The sequence below is a fragment of the Rhinolophus sinicus genome, chromosome 15 (assembly GCF_057876585.1).
Source record: "Rhinolophus sinicus isolate RSI-liver-muscle chromosome 15, RSI-T2T, whole genome shotgun sequence".
Lineage (NCBI taxonomy): Eukaryota > Metazoa > Chordata > Mammalia > Chiroptera > Rhinolophidae > Rhinolophus > Rhinolophus sinicus.
This window is the reverse complement of record NC_142515.1, coordinates 109,180,060-109,204,537: the sequence shown is the minus strand read 5'-3', so window position 1 is coordinate 109,204,537 and position 24,478 is coordinate 109,180,060. Positions and strand designations below refer to the sequence as shown.

The following is a 24,478-nucleotide window of genomic DNA, read 5'->3' as shown; positions in this document are numbered from 1 at the left end:
TCTTTGGAACCACAGAAGACCCCGAATAGCCAAAGCAATCCTAAGAAAAAAGAACAATGCTGGAGGTATCACACTCCCTGATTTTAGCTTTTACTACCGGGCAACAATAATCAAAACACCATGGTATTGGCAGAAAAACAGACACACAGACCAATGGAATAGAACTGAGAACCCAGAAATAAATCCACATAAATATGGACAGATAATTTTTGACAAAGAAGCAAAAAACATACAATAGGAAAAGACCGCCTCTTTAACAAATGGTGCTGGGAATATTGGAAAGCCACATGCAAAAGAATGAAACTGGTCTGCTATCTGTTACCATGTACCAAAATTAATTCAAAATGGATCAAAGACCTAAGCATAAGACCTGCAACAATAAACTGCATAGAAGAAAACAAAGGTACTAAACTTATGGACGTTGGGTTCAAAGAGCATTTTATGAATTTGACTCCAAAGGCAAGGGAAGTAAAAGCTAAAATAAATGAATGGGACTATATCAAACTTAAAAGCTTCTGCACAGCAAAAGAAACCATTGACAAAATAAAGAGACAACCAACTGAATGGGAGAAGATTTTTGCAAACAGTGCCTCCAATAAGGGGCTAATATCCAAAATGTACAAATAATTCATGCAACTCAACAACAAGAAAACAAACAACCCAATTGAAAAATGGGCAAAGGACCTGAAGAGGCATTTCTCCAAAGAGGACATACAAATGGCATTTGAAAAATACACATATGAAAAAAATGTTCAACATCACTAATCATCAGAGAAATGTAAATAAAAACCACAATGATAGATCACCTCACCCCAGTCAGAATGGCTATCATCAACAAGACAAATAGTAACAAGTGTTGGAGAGGCTGTGGAGAAAAAGGAACCCTCATACATGGTTGGTGGGAATGCAGATTGGTGTAGCTGCTATGGATGGCAGTGTGGAGATTCCTCAAAAAATTAAGAATAGAATTACTATATGACCCAGCAATCCCTCTCCTGGGTATATACCCCAAAAATCTGAAAACATTTATACATAAAGACAAGTGTGCTCCAATGTTCATTGCAGCTTTGTTTACGGTGGCCAAGACATGGAAACCACCAAAATGTCTTTCGATAGATGAATGGATAAAGAAGTTGTGGTATATATACACAATGGAATACTATTCGGCTGTAAGAAAAGATGAAATAGGACGAGTTGTGTGACACCATGGATAGATCTTGAGATTATAATGCTAAGCGAAATAAGTCAGACAGAAAAAGCAGAGAACCGTATGATTTCACTGTGGTACATAAAACTGAAAACAACTAAAGAACAAGACAAACAAATGAAGGAACAAAAACTCATAGACATAGCCAATAGTTCAGGAATTACCCGAGGGTAAAGGGGGTGGGGGGCTCTAGAAGAGGGTACACGGGATCTAATATATGGTGATGGAAAGAGAACTGACTCTGGGTTGTGAACACACAATGTGAGATATAGATGATGTATTACAGAATTGTACACCTGAAATCTATGGTACTTTACTAACAATTGTCACCTCAATAAACTTCAATTTTTAAAAAAAATGTATTTAGAGAAATAATAGCAAATTAGCCTTAGGATATTACAAATTTAGATAAAAGCACAATTGTACTTCGCTGGGTATATGGCAAAACTGAATATTACCATGTTGCAAAAAAAAAATTATCTTTCTTTTAAAATATGCTAACATTCAAAACTCAAGAAGGACTTACTGAATTCATTTTACGGTGTTAGAAGCATGTTGTAATATATACAGAATCTATATTTTTTTATAATTTTTATTAAATTTATTGGGTGACATTGGTTAGTAAAATTATATAGGTATCAAATGTATAATTCTATAATTCATCACCTATATATTGCATTGTGTGTTCACCACCCAAAGTCAGTTCTCTTTCCGTCACCATATATTTGACCCTCTTTACTCTGTTCTACCATATCTCCTCCCCTCTTACCCTCTGGTGACAGGTAAACTGTTGTCTGTGTCTATGAGTTTTTGTTTGTTTGTTTTTCTTGCTCGTTTGTTACTTTCAGTTTTACATCCCACATATGAGTGAAATCATAAGGTTCTCAACTTTTTCTGACCTATTTCATTTAGGGTGATAATCTCAAGATCCATCCATGTTGTTGCAAATGGCATCTTTTCTTATGGCCAAGTAATTTTCCATTGTATATATGTACCACATCTTCTTTACCAATCATTTACCAAAGGACACTTTGGTTGTTTCTATGTCTTGACCACCACGATAAAGCTGCAATAAACATAGCAGTGCATATACCTTTATGGATAAATGTTTTCAGATTTTTTTTGGGACACCCAAAAGAGGGATTACTGGATCGTATGGTAGTTCTACAACAAATATATGAAAAACTGCTCAACTTCACTAGCTATTAGGGAAATGAAATCAAAGCCACAATGAGCTATCACCTCACACCTGTTAGAATGGCTATTATCAACAAGATAAGTAATAACAAGTGTTGGAGAGATTGTCAAGAAAACAGAACCCTCATACACTGCTGGTGGAATGTAAATTGGTACAGACACTATGGAGAACAGTATGGAGCTTCCTTCAAAAAATAGAATGTATATTTTTAATCCAAGTAAGCAAATTACCTAGAGTACATTATTTATTTATAAATGTCAAACATTAATTTATAAACTGCCCTTCCTGTCACCTTTCTTATTTATGTTGGATGCTAATAGAGACAATGAAATGGAATAGAAATAGGCATGGCAATTAAATTTTACACAAGAAAAACACCGTATCAAATTTTTTGTAAGATGAGTCCAGGAAATAAAGCATCTGCCAGCACTGAAATACAGTGTTGTTGTTTATGCATAATGTAACAGAACAGCCTTTGTATTATTTTTAGCAGTTCAGTACTTGAAATAATCTATACTTCAAAGAAAAGTAAACAATGCATAAGCTTAGATTGCTTTTTACCTCATGACTTGATACTTTCATAATAGACATTCTTAAGAACTAGACAAGTCAGTCTCTATGTAAACAATAACTTCCTTTGCGTTTCTAAATGTGGAAATCAAGAGGAGTATACAACACCAGAAGCCTCTAACTAGACAAGTGTTAAAAATCAAGTAGTGTTCAAGTCCATTTATGGTAAGGCTAGAAATAGTATTTAATATCTTGAAAACATATCCATTAACAATGGCTATTTCTACCCAGTTAATTTAAATAAAGAACAAAAGAACTTTCAGAATAATCTGAACAAAAGAGTTCTTAAAGGTAGAGGATAGTTTCCTGTATTAAACAAATTTTTAGATTAACTGTCAGTTATCTGATGAGAAATTGCCTTGAGTTCTGTTTTGTTCTTTTCTCTGTTCTATCCTTATGAACAGAGCTATACTACAGGTCTTTCTTGCTTCTTGCCACACTACATTGCCCCAAAGCATAAAGTAGATACTATTTTCTTGTCTGAGAATTCATGTGAAGTAGACCAACAAGATCATCAAAAAAATTAAAAAAAAAAAGCAATTAAAAATCACTACCATCATTTAAAATAGAAAACATAGGTTATAATTTCTATAAACAAATGATTTACTTGATTACATGAGGGGTCACAAAACATAAAAATACAACTGAAAAAAGTTTTACATTAGTACTAGTATTTTAACTACATGTTTCTTTTTTCGATATGCAAAAGAATTGTAAGGAATGATTTGGTTTGTTTTGCTTTCTTAAAGGAGATATCCAAGTCAATTTTAATTAACATTCTTTTTTTCTGCTAGTAAATGTCCTACAACAAATGAAATTATTCAAAACCACTCAATAACTTTATTTTATAATTAAGTGCATGCTCAAAGTACTGTGTATCATTAATGTTTGTTAGCGGGTGCTATAAATGCTATTGTTCCTCTTTAATTAAAGGACAATTCAAAGCATCTCTTTCCTCCCTTTGCCTCACTTCTACTACTGAATGAGAAAAAGAAGTTCTCGAGATAATCAATAAAAGAAGGAGATACAAGTCTGCCATATCCTAGGAAGTCATTTTCTCCTTCACTGGGATAACACATCTTAGGAGACAAGTACAATAAGACAAAGCCTGCTGGTACCTCTTTCTTAGGGAATATCCTTGACCTTCGAAGGCTAGAGAAGCATCCATGGTAATGGAAGCTGTGGAACTGGCAAGTATGACCACAGAAGAACTGTGGAAGAATGTCAGAGGACATGTTATGCTAACCTTTACTTTAAACCAAGAGGGTCAACGTATCCTCAAAGCTCATATGGTGCTTGTGGCTATTCACGATAAGGAGAAAAAGAAACTGGGGACTGAAATACTCCTTAGTAATTAAATCAGTGCACTTTCCCAGAGTGTCATTTGAGGTTGAGGATCATATTTCTGTCCAATAACCTGACTAGTCATTCAGATTTTTTAAAACAAGAGACTGACATTTCCTTTTTCACTCTCACTTAGCTCCTCAGTGGAAGCGACACATAATAAGAAGCTTTCCTGGGCGTTTACCTTGTGTCAGGCACCGCTCTGTGCACTAGATATGCCTTATTTCATTTATTTCCACAACAGCCCTGTGAGGTAGATCCTAGTCTCATCATCCCTACGTTGCAGATGAGAAAATCAAGGCTTACAAGGGTGTGGAAACTTGCTTGAAGGCCAAGTTACTAAGTGACAGCGCTGAAATTTAAACCAAGTTCTGCCTGGATCCAGAATGCAAGCTTTGAACCACTAGATCTCTCTTTCTGTGCCCAACACAAGGACAGCTGGAAATAATGAACATCAGTAAACCTCTTCCATCCGCCCTACTAAAGCTTCCACACACTTCATCAATGGCAATCTGAGATCCGCATTTTTATGGAAAAATGGTAAAACCTGAAGTGAAGTGAACAGCATGGGCTTTATAAAAGGAAATTCAAAACAGAACTGCTAAGAAAGAAAGACATAATGTCCTGTTGCATAGTGCCCAGGGTTAGTATGCCCAAAAGCCATAGAGGAAAAAGGTAAAAGCAGTAGGATTATTTAAACAACAATCAAGACTAAGGCATGTTTCCCTGTTCACTAGAATACCCTATCTTAACTGATCCAACCCTTTCTTCTCACAGGAAAGACATTAGTTAACAGCTTCCATCAACTACAGGACAGAATATTAAGAAATGGGCAATAATATATCCGACATGTTAGTTTTTTATACTTTAGCAACTATGGTTTCTTCACAGCTTCCTGACACTAAAAGATACTAAAGAAGACCACTGTAGCTCAAGAGGTTCTAAATCCATCATCAAGAGATACCAGACACTGAACACGACAACGGCAGATTTCCAGAACTCTTCCTTAAGTGGGAAAGGGCTCTTCACATATGGCCAGGCCTGAGTAATGATGGCCCAACAGGTAGCAAAGTCAATTATTATGAGGCACTGAGGAAGGAAGATGAGCAAATGGGGCAAGATGCCCACGGATGTGACTTGTAAATACTGTAAACAAGGGGAGAGGTATATTATATGCTAAAGAAAAGAACCAATTATAGAGGTAGAGGTGAAAGAGGAGAAAGGGGGTGACTGAGAAGCACTGTCAGAGAAGATGGGAGAGGGGAAATGTAGAGTGTGAATGGATGGCATTGATTTGGTTAGAGGAGAATCACCTAGTCCTTGGGGATTGGGTGGCCCTGATACAGAAAAGTCTGATGACAGGAGGGAGGCAAAAACACAAGCAAGTGTTCATCTTCTAAACACTACTGAGTAAGAGGCATAATTACCTGTAAAGGGTAAAGGGACCAAAATATGAAACTTAAAGAGAATGAAGTCATGGGAGAAATGCTAAAGTGAGTACAACAAAATTGCCCAGCAGTATTGCGGGCCCAGCTGATACCATATACTTATGATAGAACCAATCATCACTTGGAATAACTCCAGCAGTACCCACAGTACAAGCGTGTGTGGTAGGGGGGACGCATAGAGTTATATTAATGCACTGTCGGTAATATGTGCCCAGGTATGGGAGAGCGAGGGTTAATTTGGCGCACCTGCATCCCAGCTGGACAGAGAAGGAACTAGAGCAAGGCCATCCTTTGTATTACACTTCACTACCATTTCCCTAGTTCAGGCTCTCATCGCTGAATATGTATTATTATGGGAGTATTATCAGGACTCTCCTAATTCAGGACAAAGTCTCCTAAAACCTTACTTTGGCACAGGTCAATCTCTATTCAAAAACTCCAATACCTCTCAGTTGCTTCCATATAAAGGCCAAACTCTTTAGGCAAACGCTGCAAGTCCTTCATGCGCTGTCTCCTCCCGCCTCTTCAAAACTCCTCCCATTACTTCACTACAGGAACCAGAAACACGAAGATTATTCCAGTTCATACGATCCCCACTTGGACTGTGTAATCCTAAAGAGAGTTGTAATTAAAATTCGTATTTGTTAAGATATTTACCGGATCTACCTGCACCACAAAGCGCGTATTCCTTTTAAGTGCAGATTTTAATTAAGTAAGATTTTAAGTAATTAACCTGGCATTCATAAAAATGATCTAGCATAATTTCCCTCATGGGCTATGAAAATGTAAATTACTTCTATGGTTGCTCACTTTTAATTTATAATTTAAAAGGCAAGGGGCTTATTAGTGGAAGTCTGGTGTGTAGTTGTTAATAAAATGAATTTATTGTCAGATTTGAATCCTCAGAAAAAGAAAACCTTACTGATTACAACTTTCAGAAATCCATCCTGAGTGACTGATTCTCCTTTAGAGGTGATCGTGCCTAGAAACTTACACATTTTTATGGGGGGAAAAATGTGCAGTGGAATGTTCCCAGACAAGTTGTAAAAATAAAAACATATATATCACAATGCAGGACTCCCTGGAAGGTCCATATCTAGTGAAACCTCCATCCCGATCCTCTGCATGAAAAACCTTTCCCAGATCACCTCTAAGGCCCCTTAACTCTTATTACACCAACAACTTACTACCATGTAATACAGATTACCTCAAATCCTTACAACAGTGTGTTGCTAAAATAAAACAAATTATAAAATGTGATGGTTAATTTTATGTGTCAACGAGACTGGGTCACCGCATGCCAGATATCTGGTTAAACATTACTTCTAGGTACATGTGGTGTTTCTGACTGCGATTACCATTTGAATTGGCAGGATGAGTAAAGAAGATGCTCCCCCACAATGTGTGTGGGCCTCTCCAATGCACTGAAGGCCGAAGGAAACCAAAAGGAGGAGGAGGAAGGATGAATGGGCTCTGCCTGACTGCAGGAGCTGGGACGTCAGCGCTCTCCTGCCCTCCGACTGGGACTCACACTGTCACTTCTCCTGGTTCTCAGGTCTTCAGACTCGGACTGAATTATGCCACCAGCTTTCCTGGGGCTCCAGCTTGCAGACAGCAGATCGTGAGATTTCTAAGTCTCCATAATCACATGAATCAATTCCTCAAAACAAATTATATATATTTTTATATTTCACATATAATATAATATAGAAATATAATTTAAATAAAGTAAAAATTATATATACATTATATATTTATAATGCATTTTAATATGATAAATGTCTTATAATATATTTAAAATATAATAAATTATATTATTAGATTGGTGCAAAAGTAATTGCAGTTTAAAAGGTTAAAAATAATTGCAAAAAATACAATTACTTTTGCACTAACCTAATATATAAATATATTAAGTTATAATATATTTTATGTATATTATATGTTTTATATGTAATGTACATTATAATTTACATAGTATATATATATATATATATATATATATATGAAAGTACATGAGTTGATTCCCCACCATTATGTACACACACACACACACACACACACACACAAAGATACATATATTTTTTATTGATTCTATTTCTCTGAAGAACCATAACACACATTTTATGGAGAGGAACTGTAGCCAGAAAAGTTAATAGAGATAGTAAATGGCAGAGTCAGAATTGGAACCAAGGTTTTCTGACTCTAAGTCCAGTGCTGTTTTTTTTCATGCTGCCTCAATAAAAAAGGCCAAAGAGTAATAACTGATAAACAGAATAAAAGACACTAAGCAATCTATAGCCCAGAATCGTGCCCTGCACACGTGAGGGGGCCAGGTGCTGGCATTGAGTCTAAATGTGGTGGTTAGCACCCTGAAGTACACCCCTGAGGACTCACGACCAACCATGACTTCACCACAACTTGTATCATACTGCTTAGTCTAAGACCTTCACAGAGCTTCTTGTGGGGTAGGGAGACCACGGGTCTCTCTTGAGAGGTCATCTGAACCTTACTTAAATAGGTGGGAGTCTGTAAGTCAGTATGGAGGTTCTACAGCCTCCCAAGTAAGTAAAACAGATTTCTGCTTTCATTGTCAGAAACATACACATCTAACTAAAAACCTAATATGCAATTTAATTTTTTTTCTGCTCCTTTTTGCATCTTTGAGGGCAAGATAATCTTTATTTGAAATGTCATTTTTAATTAGTCCTCAGGCAAAATAGTTTTCCTCATCATTTCTAGAAGTCTTATTTACTAATGTTTAATAATATATAACATGCATTGGGCAATTATGGACTATGAGTCAAGCATTGTTCTAAGCATACATGTATTAATTCATTATCCACACAGAAACTTTATCAAGCTGACACTACTGTTATCCATATTTTTCACATGAGGTAACTGAGGCACTTTGCCAAGATCGCACAGCTAGTAAGCATTGGAGGTTAGATTCAAACCCAGGCACTCTAGCCCCATAGTTTGTCGATATTTTTTATCACTGTATACATCCTAATTGTAATCTTCAAAGCTATGAACACTTTACAATGCAATATCAGTCATCTTTAGTTATAGAACCGAAAACTACACAAATTACTGGCAAGCAATATATTGTCTGTAACCAGAGATACACCTCAGAGATTCTGGGTTATACTCTCCTTATTATAATCCAAATATATTATCTGATCACCTTTCCCAAGTGGGAAAAGGAGAAAGGAAGTAAAGCCAGATGACCGGTCTTGGGTGGCAGCTGAATGCAGGGAAAGGGAGAGGAGGGATATCAAAATGAAGCCTGAAAGAGAATTCTACAGTGGATCCCAAGTGTCTAAAACAGCTCTTCAAAGCAAAGCTACAGACATATATAAAACATGCTGGAACTAAGGTACAAAGTCAGGAAGAGTCAAATAACCAGGTAAGATGACAGCAGGTGATTTATTCATATCCTGGAGACAGGTACAAATGACTGCTGTGGAAATCTTACCTGCTTCCAGTGCATGTGTACAGATAAGTTTGGTCTATTTAAAGGAGTCAGAATAGGACATTCAAATACAGGTAATACAATTATATGACTGTCAAACCTGGTGCACCACTATGAAAGTCTGAGAATATGTCTGTAAGGTAAACAGTAAAAGTATGTTGGTACTAAGGTGAGGGAGACGAAAATATACAGGATAAGCAATGCAATTCAGGCTATAAAATTCCAAAGGACCAGTGATAAACTACGTTAAGTAAATAAACTTAATAACAAAATTAATATATGTTCATTATATATTATGTATGATACATAATGTGAAAAATGAAAAGTAAAACTCTTGACGAGATGTAACTCCTACCATCAGATTTTGGTTTTGCTATGAAGCTCTTCAATATAATTCAACAAAGTTATTGAGTTTCTAATACACGAGATTGAGGACACTATTAATTGTAAGGGACTCAAATATCATTACTTGGCAAGCCCACAAGGCAACCACAATCCTGTTTTACTAATACAAGTAGCGCCACAAGGAACATTAAGAAAAGAGCCAGTTGGTACAAGAAAACATTTATTGGGAGGAGGTGGCATTTATGACATGCTTATAATCGCTCCAGTTTGAAGAATAGGCAATAGAAGACAAGAAATGATGGTGGACAGAACTAGAGTGATGACCGTGGGTATAAAGAAAGTGGCAGATGTAAGAAACACTGCAGGCCTTGGCTACTACAGTGCTCAACTGTGAGGAGGAATCAAAGAAAACACTAAGATTTGAGGAAACATCGTCTTCCTTAATAAAGTGTCATGCTTCCAAAGTTGGCAGTAGAAGAGCCTCTTGAGAGAAAAGGCCTCCCACTGCTCCTCAGAATCTCCTAACCTCAGCATCCTTTGCCATCATCACTACGCAGACTTCAGGAGAGGGGCTGCTAGCCTCTTCCCAGATGGTAGATACTATTAAGGACCAGTGCCCAGGCATCCGTCCTAGGAGGCTCCTCAAAGTCAGGCTATGAGAATGAACAAACAAGCAGTCAGGTGTTCTCTCCCCAAACCCCAGGTTGCAATCTCAAGACCTGCTTTTTATGCAGCTGATTGACATGAGACATGTCGCTCTTTACCCTCTAATTCTCAACAACACAAATACAACCGTGCCAACAAACAGCAAATACATCACACAGACACATACCAACTGCATCAACACATCTGTAGAAAGCACATTCACAAAGGAAAGTTTCCGAAAGGAGCTGATCGATGAAATTTGAAAATAAAAGGAAAAAGCAATAGCAGGGAAATGAGTTCGATTTGGGAAATGTTAGATTGGAGGTGCCAAAAAGACATCAAGGCAGAGGTACACATCAAGCAGAGACATGTTCATCTGGAATTTAGAGGGGAGGTTGACCTGGAGATGCAAAAAATAAAAAAGTTGAAATTCTTGGAATACATACAGAAAGGAGAGATGTGAGAAGATAATAGAACCCATGGAAATGCCTCTGGCACACTGAGTGGGGTGGCACAGGGGAAAGGGAAGAATTGGCATGACAGAGCCCAAAAGAGAATGCAGTGTGACAAAAAGCAGTGAAGAAAACATACCCGAGGAAGAGGAAGTGGACCACAGTCCAAAATGCTTGAGAGGATGAAGGAGGTTATGACTAAGAAGACCCACTGGATTTGAAATAAGAGAACACAGCTGCCTTGTGAGATACAGAATTTAGTAGTGATGAGGGAAGGTCAGAACAGGGCATTAAGGAGTAATCGGCAGGTGGAGGCAGGGCACGTGGCATTCATTCACGAGGACTGACAGTGGAGGGCAGGAGAGAGAGAGAGAACTCAGACAACACTCTGTTAGCACAGGGACTTTGTCTCTAGCACCAAGACCAGTTCCTGGAATATAACAGGTACTCAATAAACACTTGTCTGTTGCATGTTGCTTTTTCAATGAATGCGGTTGTTCGCACAAATAAATGAATTGGTGAATGAATACAGCGCTGATATTTGAGGGATGTGAGAGAATCATCTTGGTATGGCATGTATGTGGTTCAGGTAGGAATGCTGGAGTTATATTGTTTTCAGATCTGGTTACAAGATAGAACCTATAAGCACAGTTTACATCTTGGACTACTGTGGGTAGACAATGAAGGTCTTCCCTAGAGGTTGAAGTGAGTCTTCCTGACAGTAATCTGAGGAAAACGAGGATCTCTCAGGCTAGACATTAGAACTTGGTGTGTGGGGGTAGAGGAACTCCTGAGTGTCTGCACTCAGGAGTTTTCCTGCCTAACTCGGGAAAGCATCAAGAGGTACTGAGAGGAGCTCCTCAGGGGTGGGTTGCTTAGAAGGGGCTCTCCACATGGGGGAGGAGGGTGCAGCAGGGAACAGGGAATTAAGAAATCCAACCCAGTGCCTGCAAGGCTGTGAAAACCTTTTGGAGCTAGAGGTCACCTATCTCAATCTGTTACTGGTTCTTATACTTGGTATTAAATCCCTTTGTCCCGTTTTAAAGTCTTTGGAAAGTTCCAGTCTGGGTATGGAATATAAAAGGGTTCAGCGAGTCTGGAGGTGGGAGAATGGGCCACACTGTGGTGGCAGTAGGAGCAGTAATAAGGGCGGATTTGTGATGTGGAGAAACCACCAAGACACCCTGAAGGTTCAGGGGTGTGTTTTGTTAGATGACCTGACGTTCCCTTACATGGAAACTAGGAAATCATTTTCTTTTGCTGTTGTTTCTCATTTTGTTTTTTGTCTGATTCTGACAAAAGAGAACTGAGCGGGTATGAGGTCTGTAGAGAGAAAACTGGCAGAGAGCAACAGAAAGAAGGTACAGTAATAAGACTTGATATAATGTAAAGAAACAAAGCCCTAGAAGAAAGGAGAGGTCATGAGAGCCAAAGGCTACCTGAAGAAGTTCGTTTTTCCAAAGTAGCATAAACAAAAGATTGAGAGAGTAAAAGGATAGAAAGCCTATGTTCATTGCAGCATTATTTACAACAGCCAAGATATGGAAACAACCTAGGTGTCCATCGATAGATGAATGAATAAAGATGTGATACACACACACACACACACACACACACACACACGAATATTATGCAGTAATAAAAAAGAATAAAATCTTGACATCTGTGACAACATGGATGGACCTAGAGGGTATTATGCTAAGTGAAATAAGTCAGACAGAGAAAGACAAAGACTATATGGTTTTACTTACGTGTAGAATCTAACAAAACAAAACAAACAAACAAAACAAAACAAAAACAGATTAATAGAATCAGAGACCAAAGTGATGGTTGCCAGAGGGGAGGGGAAGGGGAGGAAGGGTGAAAAGGGGGAAGGGGCATATAGTCAATAATATTCTGATAAGTTTGCATGGTGACAGATAATTACTAGAATTAATGGGGTGATTACATTGTAAGGGATACAAATGTCAAATCAATATGATATACATACAATATGTATATCAATCTGAAACTGATATAATTAACATAATATTGTATACCAACTATATTGATTTTTTTTAATGGAAAAAAACAAGAGTATTTGGAAGATACTCCAGTGAGGCCTACCTGGAAATTAGGGGACAGAGTCAACTAGAGGGTTTATGAAACACAGAAGGTTCACGCAGTTGTTGTGTGGAGGCCAATAGAGAGCCCAGTGAAAAAGAGGGTTGCTGCGATCATGAGGGGCTACATTGCTGGAATTTCCAGAAATCTAATCATCATGATTTAATACTGTCTACAGCAATACGTGGCAACCTGGGAAGGTTTTTTGCAATTGGAGGTGCAGTTCTACAGTTGAGCCAAGTTCAGTTCACCATATTGGATCCACCACATACAGAGTCATAATAATGGGATAAACTCACACCTCATGGCCGAATCATCTCACAATTTTAGAAAAGTTTTAAAGACAGGTTGTAATCAAAGGAATTACAATTAATCCATGCTGCTTATTTTCCTTAAAATGGAGCCAAATAGAACTGTTTCATATCAAGAGGTTTAAGGTCTTCCAGATGGGAGAGATCTAGTCCAACCTCTCACCTATTCTGACTTTATTTTTAGAAATCTATAGCAGAAACTATCAGCACACACTGGCATTTATGTGCTCCTCTCCACTTCTCAGCTTCCTCTGCAGTACCCCTGAGGCCACATGGCTGAGCGCTGACCAATGGGACATTGTTTCAGCAGCATGCACTCACTGATTTCTAAGACTTTTACAAAAATACCTAGCAACTCAAAGATTTGCCAGTCATGCTAGAGAAAAGGATGGAGATTATTATTACCCAAAGATACAAAGGATTAACAAAAAATAATAGAAGCACTCATGAAGCTCATATGTATAATATAATAACATCTCACTTATCTAAAGGTTATGACTTGAGACATAACTTATAAAGGCTAAAGCGTCCCCCTGAGAACCAGGAAACAAGCCATAGAGGTCTTAAAACAACCCAGCCTGAGAGCAAAATAAAGCTTTAGAACTTCACTCACTAGTTAGCCTCTAGGGCTCTATTTATTTACTCAAGTTTTCGTGGAGTAAACAAATCAATCTTGGAAATCTAGGTTGTTATTTCACATTAGATAAGAAAAAGGAACTTGAAATCAATAAAGAACGGTGGTAGAGGGTGCAAATCACAACATCCTGAGAGTGGAGAGATCAGGACTTTAAAAAGCAACACACCCAAAAAGCAGGGTAGAGAGACCCATCTAATGAAAGATGATTGAACCTGAAGGCATCACTGGAAGAGCTAGGTCCACAACTGATAAAAATGACTAGATTTCCTCAACTAGCCTTTGAAAGCTTCCAAAGAAGGTAGGACAGTATGTCTCTGGTTACTCAATGGTTATTCAAAACCAGTTTCAGTGTTTAAAAGCATACTCTTGTTTGTGTGAAAACGAATTTGTGGAGGCCACCTGATTTCCCTAGGGTGCCACATAATGATGTTCAAAAATACAAGACATTGCCATCCGCCTACTGTTTGACTGAGAATGGGTGGTTTCTCCCAAAGCAATTTGGGTGCACATATCCAGCATGACGGAAACCGCATTTCCATAAGGAAAAGCAAGATCCAAATATCATGTGATGGAGAAAGGACCCTAGAGATCATTCAGCCCAAGTCTGGGGTAGAAAGGTTAGGCGGCCAGAGGGCTCCCATTCATGTCATGCGGAGGAAGAACTAGAGCCCAGGATCCCTGCTCTTGAACTGGGATCTACCCACCACATCACAATTCCCCTTCCCTGGACACCAGGGCCTTCCTCTGACACAGGCCTGATCCACTCACCTGCAGAAAGCAGTGTCCAGAGGGGGCATGCTCCACAAGGGTGGTGTTGTACACCTGTCTCTGAAAGATGGGTTCATTATCATTCACGTCGTCCACTGTGATGCTCACCAGGCAGGTGGCAGACAGCGGGGGCTCTCCGAGGTCTTGGGCCACCACTCTCAGCTCTACCGCCTCCTGGACCTCTCGGTCCAGACTCCTGGTGGTGCTGATCAGGCCGCTTTCAGAATCGATAGTGAAGGAAGGTCCGCACTCCGCCATGGGCGGCACAGCCTCTGGGCTGCAGCGTCCAGGGAAGTGGACCAGCTTGTAGCGCAGCCGGGCGTGGCCGGTGCCAGCCTCGTCCGCATCCGAGGCGCTGACCCACAAGACCGCGGTGCCGGGGATCGCGGCCTCCGACACTGAGGCCTGGTAATGCTCCTGACTGAAGAGAGGCGGATGGTCGTTGAGGTCGGCGATCCGGAGAAGCAGTGTCTCCTCCGTGCTCAGCGGTGGGGACCCCGCATCCACTGCCACCAGTCTCAAATCATACAGGTCGCGGCTCTCCCGATCCAGGGGCCCCTCCACGCAAAGGAAAAATACCCCTGGGGAACCGCCAGGGGTCAGCGCAAAGGCTCCCTCCGCGCCCTCCAAGGACAGCGAGATGGTCCTACCTCCGAGACCCACACCAAGTTCCCAGGCTGCCTCCTCTTCCTTCTCCAGGTCACCGTCAGCGTCAGACACCGAAACTCGAGCCACATAGTCGCCGGGTCGCGCGCCCTCCGAGACTCGCGCGGCACCCCCCTCGGTGAGGAAGAGCAGGTGAATGGCGGGCCGGTTGTCATTCACGTCCAGCACAGCGATGGACACGCGCACTGTGGCAACCTCGGGTTCAGCACCTCCGTCGCGGGCCTCGACGACCAGTTGGTGCCAGGCCTGTACCTCGCGGTCCAGTGGCCTCTGCACCCGCACCACTCCGCTCAGCTCCTCTACCGCGAAGTAGGCCGCGTCGCCCAGTGGCCCACCGCCGCTGTCGGTCCCCAGCGTCTGCCGGGTGCGGATGCTGTAGCTCACGTGGCCATTGGGCCCTAGGTCACGGTCGGTGGCGCGCACGCGACAGACCTCGGCGCCTGGCGGGGCATCCTCACGCACCGCAGCGCGGTACTCGCCCTGCTCAAACACCGGCGGGTTGTCGTTCTCATCCAGCACACGCAGCTCCACACGCAGGTGGCCTGTGCGCCTCGGGCGGCCGCCGTCCCAGGCCTCGATCTGCAGCTCGTGTGCCGCTGCCTCCTCTCGGTCCAATCGCCGCAGCAGCACCAGGTCTAGGGGCTCCAGGGGCGACGAGGACTGCAGCGACAGTGGTGACCCCGGGGTCCCATAACGCAACTGAAAAAAGGGTCCTGCGGGGTCCTCGGGAAGGTCGGATGGTTGCACCAGGGTGTAGCCCTGTGTGCTGAACAGCCCGGAGTCCGGGTCCTGGGCACCTGGCAAGCGGAAGGCGGTACCTGGAGGGCTGAGCTCGGAGACGTCGAGCTGCAGGGAATCGCGGGGAAAGCTGGGAGAGTGGTCGTTGACGTCGTTGACGTGGATCTCCACCTGCACCACGGCGCCCAGCAGCGTGGCGGCCACGAAGCTGTAATGGTCCCGCCGCTCGCGGTCCAGGCGCCGTGCCGTGCGGATAATGCCAGTGTCGGGATGCACGTGGAAGTCGTCCAGCAGTGGGGAGTCATCCGAATCCTCCGAGAGAAAGAAGCCTCCCTCCTCCTGTTGCTGCGCTGCCGGCAACCCGGCGCGGATGTCGCCGACTAGAGTGTCCGGAGGAAGTCCCTCGTCCACGGAAAGACTGAGGTTAAACACCTGGGCAGCTGAGCCCGAGGCGGCCCACAGCCACGAGTGCAATAAGAGCACGAGCAGGAAACGCTGCGCCCTGATGCCCCCGCTGCCCGGTCGCCCGTGGGTTGACTCTCTCCTCCGGGTTAGCAGGAGTCTCTGCCGCGAGGGAGCCCCTCGCTGCTGACGCCCTTTGCACATCCTCTGAGCTGAAGGGCTCATCTCTCCCTCAGCTCCTTGGGAAGGCTCCCGGGTAACTGACTGCCAGTTTGGGGCTGGATGGCAGAAAAATCCTGGAGCCTCTTCAGTGTATTAGCCAGTGAAGAAAATACTTTGTTTGGCAAACAAACCCACAGACCCAGGAGTTCTCGAGATTACATCTGCAACTGGTGAAAAGGTCCTCCGCCTGCAGCTCACGCAGACGGGGACACTCTGGCTGCCTCTGCCGCTGCGTCCACCTCTTCAGCCCCTGGATTTCTTTAAACGAATCTCATCTCTTTTTCTCTCTCCTTTTATTCCTTTTACATCTGTTCCTTGTTCTGCTCGGCTGGTAGTTTCCCCCTGGTAAAGTCAGGTGCATTATTTCTTTTGCCAAAAAGGATGAAATTATTCAAAGAGAGCACATACAAGGAGAGGATGGGGGTCGGGCTGGGGAAGGGGGTGGAGTAAGGGCGGGGAGGCAGAGAGTGAGGGCGCCAGGCCCGAGCAACGGAGGGAGGGAGGGAGGGAGGAAGGAAAGGAGGGAGGGAACCGCGGTTCTGGCTGCGGTGCTGTCCGCTGCCGGGGGCGCTCGCCCCCGCCGCGTCTCTGGGCTCGGAGGACAGCGAGGCTCAAGCAGTGACCCAGCCCCCGCTGCCTTCCCTCGGGTCTCCTCCCAGCCGTGTGACGCGGCGCACGCGAGGGCAAGTTCCAACCAGCGAGTCTCCGCTCTGCAGCAGGGCACGTTAGCGGCTGGGCAGAGACGAGAGGAGAGGGGAGCAAAGAGAAAAGACCCAGAGATTTGGGCTATGAGGTGGGTGGGGGTGCACAGGCGGGGCATCTGCCCTGGCTTTGCGTGCAAAGTGGAGATAGTGGGGGGAGGGGAGGGGAGCAGCCTCTGCACGCCCTCTTTCTCCATCCCCTTGACCGTCCTTTCAGCAGGCCAGACGCTGGACTCAGGCTGAGCAGAGCGTGGGGGTTATAATCACATTAAGAGCCAAACTTGTGTTCTTCATTTGGCGAGAGAGACTCGTCCCCAGCGGAAGGACAGATGGAGTCAAAAGCCGATGCACAGCTGGGGCCAAGATAACTGCAAAGGGGAGAAGGCGGAACTTGGAAAAACCTTGGAGAAGCCCGGAGAAATCTGTGACACACATGGTGCAAACCGTGCTTTATTAGGCCATGTTACTACTCCGCGACACGTGAGCATCTTGTCCTTCCCCTTTGCCACCGGGAATAACGACAATAGATTCGGCTTGCGAACACTTTTTATACATTCAGCGCCATCACGCACGACACTTCCAGGATGTTTTAAGGTGATTTATGGGCAGAAAGACGGGTCGCTGAGGCACGCACGACCTCCTCCCTGCGCTCTACCCTCTCCTCTGAGCAAGGAAGTTCGCAGGCGGAGCCATCATTGATGCCACATTCAAAGTTTGTGTATGAGCCCAGGAAAAAATGCCAATAAATTGCCATAGTCGCAGGTTTCCCTTCAGTTATCCATAACAGTTGTAGAGATTGCTAACTGGTCTCTAACAGAGGGTGCTGGAGGAAGAACTCTGTGCCCCCTTAAGAATGGCTGGCCATATTTAGCATATGGCTTCCACGATTTTGCATTTAAGCTGGAGGGAAAAATTAATTTTTTAGATACTGTAGCTTTCCTTTAGAGGACCAGAAGCCCTACTAGTGAGTGGTCCCCGCAGCAACAGTAAGTTGCCTTTTTAATATACAGTGGAGTTACATACACCCACACCATTGTTTCTACCTCTCACAAAATAATAATACAATTTATTTCATAGCAGGTATGTTGCATGTAAATAGAAACATTAAAATAAATTCAGCTTCCTTTCACCAATGAAGTCTACTTACCATTGTGTTACGTAAGTATTTAAAGTCTTCTTTCACCTTAACCTCTGCAAGCTCGCCCTAACTAGTTCCCCTCCGTCTATGCTTGCCCTTTTATAAGTAATTCTCAACCATATCCAGATTGAGGTTTTTAAAGCTAACTCAAATCATGTCACCCTCCGCTTAAGACCTGCCAATGCATTTCACTTGGATTATAATCCAGACTCCTTCCAATAGTTCAAGACTTGACCTAATATGGCCCTGCCCACCTTTCCGACTTCATCTCATCCCTCCACTCCTCTGGATCCAGCTGTACTGCCTTCCTCTCTGATCTTGGTGCCTGTGATGGACTGAATGTTTGTGTCTCCCACAGAATTCATTTGTTAGACTTGTACCCCCCAATGTGGTGGTACTGCGATCTGGGGTCTTTGGGAGGTGATTAGGATTGGATGAGGTCCTGGGATTCGTGCCCTTATAAGGGTCACCCAATGTAACCCAATAAATATAATTAAAAAAAAAAAAAAGTCACAAGAGAGCTTGCCGCTCCCTGCTCTCCCCCAGAGAGCAGTCAGCAGCCGTAACCAGAAGAGGGCCCTCACCAGGCTGGACCAGGCCGGCACCCTGATCCCCAGTTTCTAGCCTCCAGGACCATAAGAAACAAACGTTTGTGCATAAGCCACCCAGTCTATGGTACTTTGTTACAGCAGCTTGAATGGACTAAGGCCATATAAGTTTGAATTGTTAAAACTTTTCTGTGCCTGGGAGTTATTTCTTCTGCTTTGTGAAGATTTGGCTCTTTCTCATCCAGGTCTTAACTCAAATGCCAGCTGTTTAGAGACCTTCCTTGACCACCCTAGCTTCTCCACCATAAACCCTGTCTCCTCATATTATATTTCGTTCACAGCACCTACCAGTACCTGAAATTGGCTTGTTCTATTCATTTATTAGATTACTGTGATCTCAACCGTCTTTACGCACGTTAAGCACTGCTATTTCCCATCATTTGGAACAGCCTGTAGCATTTAATGGGTCTCTATTCACTAAATACTAGTTGGATGACTGGATGGGTAGTTGGTTGAACTGATGGGTAGATGAAGGATAAGTCTGTACAAGGAAGGGTTTGAGCCATAACAGAATTAACTGGCCGTGAGATCCTTTACCGTGATGAATTCTATCTTCACAATTTACTCATTGTAATCATTCTCTGGGGCTTCGTGAACTTATTTTTGAATTTCTTCAACTGATTTTACAAACTGTATTGCTATTAAATACCAGGGATGCCAAAAAAAATGTACACATTTTAAGAGATGCTAACTATGTATTACTTTTCGAAGTTAAATTGAATTACGGTAGCAATGTGTAGTATGATGTTCACTCAAAAGACGGCGTTAAATGACTGCTGGCGTCATTCATTGTGTTATAATTTTAATACAGTTTTTTCCTTTCTTAAAATGTGTATATATTTTTTGGCACCCTCTGTATTTACTTGAATCTAAAAATAAAGGGAAAGCAGCTAGTTTTTCTGCATCTTTCACTGACACACACATTCCTTGTAAAAAGTGGTTTCGTTTAGAAACAAATGGAAAATCAAGAACTTCAACCATCTAGTTTCCCATTTGTTTTCAGGCTTTATGTTTAAAGCATGTGCAATTCAAGGTCTCCTGCCCATTTCACAATACCCTTCATTGACTAACCTGAGCTCCATTCTAGAATTGAGAATTCAATTTAGTTGAGTAAAAGAAAGAAGAGCATTTCTTAAATATGCAAAAAATAATTTTAGATTGCACAGGACCCCACAGCCTGCAAGAAATAGGTGAAGATCTCACCCTCTTGAGAGAAGCATCATGGTGAAACTGGCAAGAATTTGGGTTTTGAAGTAGGAAACCCTGGTTCTGCTCTATAATTTGGGGCAAGTTATTTCAACCTTGATAGGCCTCAGTTTCCTTCTCTCTAAACTGGGGTTTATAATATCTAATTTACAGGGATATTATGAGCCTTAAAGGAGACAGCGTATGTGAATTAGCACATAGAAGGCATTCAGTAAATATTAATTCTCTTGCCCTCTGCGTGATGAGCTATTTGGGGGTGCAGTGTTTTGAGATTCTCAGTAATATCAAACTCTGCCTTCCTAGCACCCCCTGAATGTGTGGAGAGGGAAAATGTAACATTTCCAGTGTCACGAACAGACACCATCATGGGCAAAATAGCCCAGAGCGGATGTTCACCTGGTGTGACATGGCTTAAGTAGAACAGGAAGTCCATCGTCAAAAATATTTTCTCCCAGACTGCAGATAGTCCTTAGTTCTGTAATAGTTAACTTAAGCAGTCTAAATAGTTACTGAATTCTCAAAGCATCTCTCATCAACCTTTTAGAAAAGTAATTATAATTATTACCCCCATCCTACAGATGAAGAAACTGAGGTTCAGGGATATTGCAAGTAACTTGACAAAAGTCACATAGGCGTAAGTGGTGGAATTGGAATCTGAATCCAGACCATTTGCTCCAGTGTCCGTGAGCTTCCAACCTCTTCGCTGTTCATTTATTGTCTCTATGATTTTCTGCCTCAAGATTGTTTGGCTTCTGAATTCTCATTCAAATCAGTACAGTCAGATAGTAACAGTTTTGGAAAGACCTGGGAAAACTACAGAAAAAAAGAACTTTGGATAGCATGTTTGTGTGAATAGATGACACAGAGTACCCACAAGGAATTAATCCCCTGCAGATACCAAGGGCCAAGTTTAGCTAAGTTTTGGAGGAAATCAAAAGTTATACGCAGATTTTGACTGGGCAGAAGTCGGCACCCTTAACCCTCTGAGGCAGGTTAGTTAGCTTGTTGTTAGGAAGACAGGAAGGTCCCTGGTGGAATAAACAAAGGCAGCCATGTCCTGAAACTCCAGGTTCTGAAACCCATTCATTCCAGGACAAAACTGTAACGGCGCCCTGAGGTTAGTAAGTTATCTCTCAAATCCCTTTAGGCCGAACAGACAGAGCAGATCTGATAGATAAAAATGGGTTATTTTGTTAATCACTTCAGGACAGAGCAAAACTGATAGACAAATCCCATTAAAAGGCACCAGCTCCTTTCTCCAAGAGGGCAAGGAAAGATACAAAAATAAGAGCCTTCTTCCTTAGTCAGCGGACACTCCAGTCAGGACCCCCTCTCCTTCGAGAGCTGTGACTGTTTTCTTTAAATAAACTGTCCTCTTTTGTAACTCCTCACCTCTTTCTGGTCTATGCTTCCATTCTTCAGTTTCGTGAGACCCCAATCCCGGCACTCACAGAAATTTCCTACATCACCGTGTGTTGTTCAAGGGTCATTGTAATTATTTCCGCTAATTCTTCGGGAAGATGGAGAAAACCTTTACACCAACATTTTATCATATAGTTAGAGAGAAATATAACAGCTTATCATTAAGTAGATTTAGATATACTATATCGAACCATACTTTTCACATCTAACTGGAAGCTGAAATCTAAGAGTCACATATACTAAAGTCCACCCTGCATTTGAAGATAACAGTATAAATTCTGAGACAGAAGCCCTAGCAAAAGTAATTCCTGCCCGATTTCTTCTAAGTCCCCTTCTCTTTCCTAAATTGCTTATTCTCCTTCCCAATAATTGGTAAGGCAGACCAACTTCTCCCCACTCCCTCTACCAGACTCCAGATGGCCTGCAAAGGCCAATCAAACCTGCTCAAACACATAGCCTCTAGGATTTGGTTTCTCTAAGTGTCTTTGGCACACACACACACATACACCCCATCTTATTTTCCCTGAAAGCCTTTCTTTAGATGAAATAATCCCGGCAACTTATTTCCCCAACCCTTTAATCATTTTGTTTCTCTTCTCTGAACTCTTTCCAGTTTCCCTATAGATTGTTTAAGAAGTGGAAACCAAAACCACACACCATTTTCTAACAGGGTCTATGCATTGCCAAACCTAGGGAGGCTGACTCACTTCAATCAGAAATCAAAGCCAAGTCCAACAGGTTCTAACAAGTGGATGTCAGAACAGGTGTTGGTCCTCCCCATTCCAATACGGCGACACCTACAGAGAAGATAATTATTCAGTGTGCAAAGGTAATTTACTTGGTTTTGCTCAAAGGGATTTTTAGAGTATTCGTGTATGTATATAAGACAACATGGAGGATATAGCTAGTGAAGAAAAAGATAAGCAGCATTCAGTCCTGCCGTTATTTTTCTAGCTGTATTTGCTCTTTGCGTGAAGTAAAGGAAGCCAATCTGTTTCCTGGGACATAGCAAAGTTCACTGAAATATAACATATAATATATGTTATAATAATTCCAGGCAAGAGAAAGCAAAGGAAATACCCAAGACCCTGCCAATCCCACAAATATTCAGTGAGAAAAACACCTGGATTCTCCCCAAACCACAGCTGTTCAGTTGGAAAATGCCTGGATCCTATTGAATCAAGGCCGTCAGGGAAAAGAGCCACATCCGGCCCAGTGTGTCTCCTCACGACGACAGGCACACATGAATCCTATTTGATCAAGACACAGTTATTTTGGAAATAAATGGATCCTGCTGGATGCAAGCACAGCTCATGATTAGCACACACAGATGGGGATGTACTGGATACAGATACTATCTATGAGAAACTCCTTTAATACACACACATTTGGGAAGAGAACTTTTGCCACACATTTTTGGCCGTGTCCATATCTCAGCTATTTTTCTCATCCAACATATGTGGCTCTGGCAGCACTGCTCCTTGACTAAGTTTCCTGGATCACACAGGATCTGAGTGTTTTGCCCTGATTCTTTACACTTAGCAGTGTGTGTACGTAAAGAGAAATGCAAGATTGAATGTCAACCTTGTTTTTCTTTAGTGTGATCAACAGCACAGTAGCATAATCATAATAGGAATGTCCCAGGCCTTTCTGAACACATGCGGATTGAGGAAAAAACCATTATCATTTATCATGACAATTTAAATTTTTCCACATTTCAATTTTTTTTGACATAAACTTCTTTTGCGTCTAATACATTTTTACTACATTTTCCAAATATTTGATTTTCAGTAATTCATGATACAAATACCAGTACTGGCCCTGAAACTCACCTGAAAACTAGGCAGATATATGCACAAATTAAATAATCAGTGAATGTACCTACAAGACTGCCATCCCTGGAGAGACCATGGTAGAAATTGCTTCCTCAATTCAGGTGCTCCTCAAGTTTCCTCTGTTGACTGCCAATTCCTTACTTCCCATAACTATTTGTATCCAGTGCAAACAAAGAGAGAAAGAGAGAGGAATGAAATTCCAGAAGCTCTTGGCCTGGCAAGATGCACTCAGTTAATAAACCATAGTCTCGCAGGAAAGCAGGCCTAAGTCCCACGGTCAACAATATCCATCCTGACCACGGCACACTGAGTGTTTTCACCATCATACTGAACTCCAGGGTATCTACCATTATTGTATTCGCAGGAGCTTCTCTCCAAACACAGCTTCCTGTGTCTGCAAACTTTTTTGTTATTGTTGTTTTCCTCTGCTTTCATGGACTTTTCTCTCTGACACTTCTAGATCCAGCTTCCGAGTTTTTGCTGTGTGCTTTCTCTTTAAGATCTCCTTTGAAGGCCTTCCACTGCTGTCTCATCTGGTATTCTCCCTAGCCCACCTGCTTTACCTATGGGCTTCACCCACAGTTCTTTACTTCTTTTAAACCCTGGTCTCCAATGCAGGCAGAATGGCCATGCTTAAAAATAACAGCCATAAAAAAAAAACCAAAAAAAAAAACCCGCAGTGAAGAGGACATGCTTTAAAGACCCAAATGATAAAGCCCTTCAGGAGACACAGATGAATGTTAAATGCTGGGAAGCAACCACCAGCAATCAGACAGGCAATCGCTCATGTTTGAGCAAGTGTGTAGCATGGACCACGAGGAAAAAAGGCAGAGCTGTACAAGGCTGCGGAGTGGCCACCGTCCTTGAACTTGGCAGGTGCCCAGAGTGAAGGATTCCAGTAACCTAGTAATGGATTATAAATCCAGTAATGCCATCCTTCCTCTGTAAGCACGTCACCCACAGCAAAGCCAGAATCACAAATCAAGGTAATCTGAAGGATTATTCGGGACCTCCCTTTCCCTTGCTCCTAGACATGCATC

At 42.3% G+C, this 24,478-nt stretch overlaps 1 protein-coding gene across 3 annotated transcripts in view; it reads right to left on the bottom strand.

The window, feature by feature from the left end:
* DCHS2 (dachsous cadherin-related 2) overlaps window positions 1-24,478 on the bottom strand; it is a 275,852-nt gene that overhangs the window by 231,368 nt on the left and 20,006 nt on the right. The window contains exon 1 of one of the 3 annotated variants that reach the window (XR_016019065.1): window positions 14,501-16,984. The exons of 1 other annotated variant lie outside the window; for it this stretch is intronic. Coding sequence is in view for 1 of the 2 variants with exons in the window: in XM_019733266.3 (XP_019588825.3) it covers window positions 14,501-16,531 (2,031 nt within the window). In the remaining variant the exon portion in view is untranslated. Of the gene's footprint in view, window positions 1-14,500; window positions 16,985-24,478 lie in introns of those variants that run through there. One more of the 3 variants, XM_019733266.3, reaches the window with a different exon arrangement.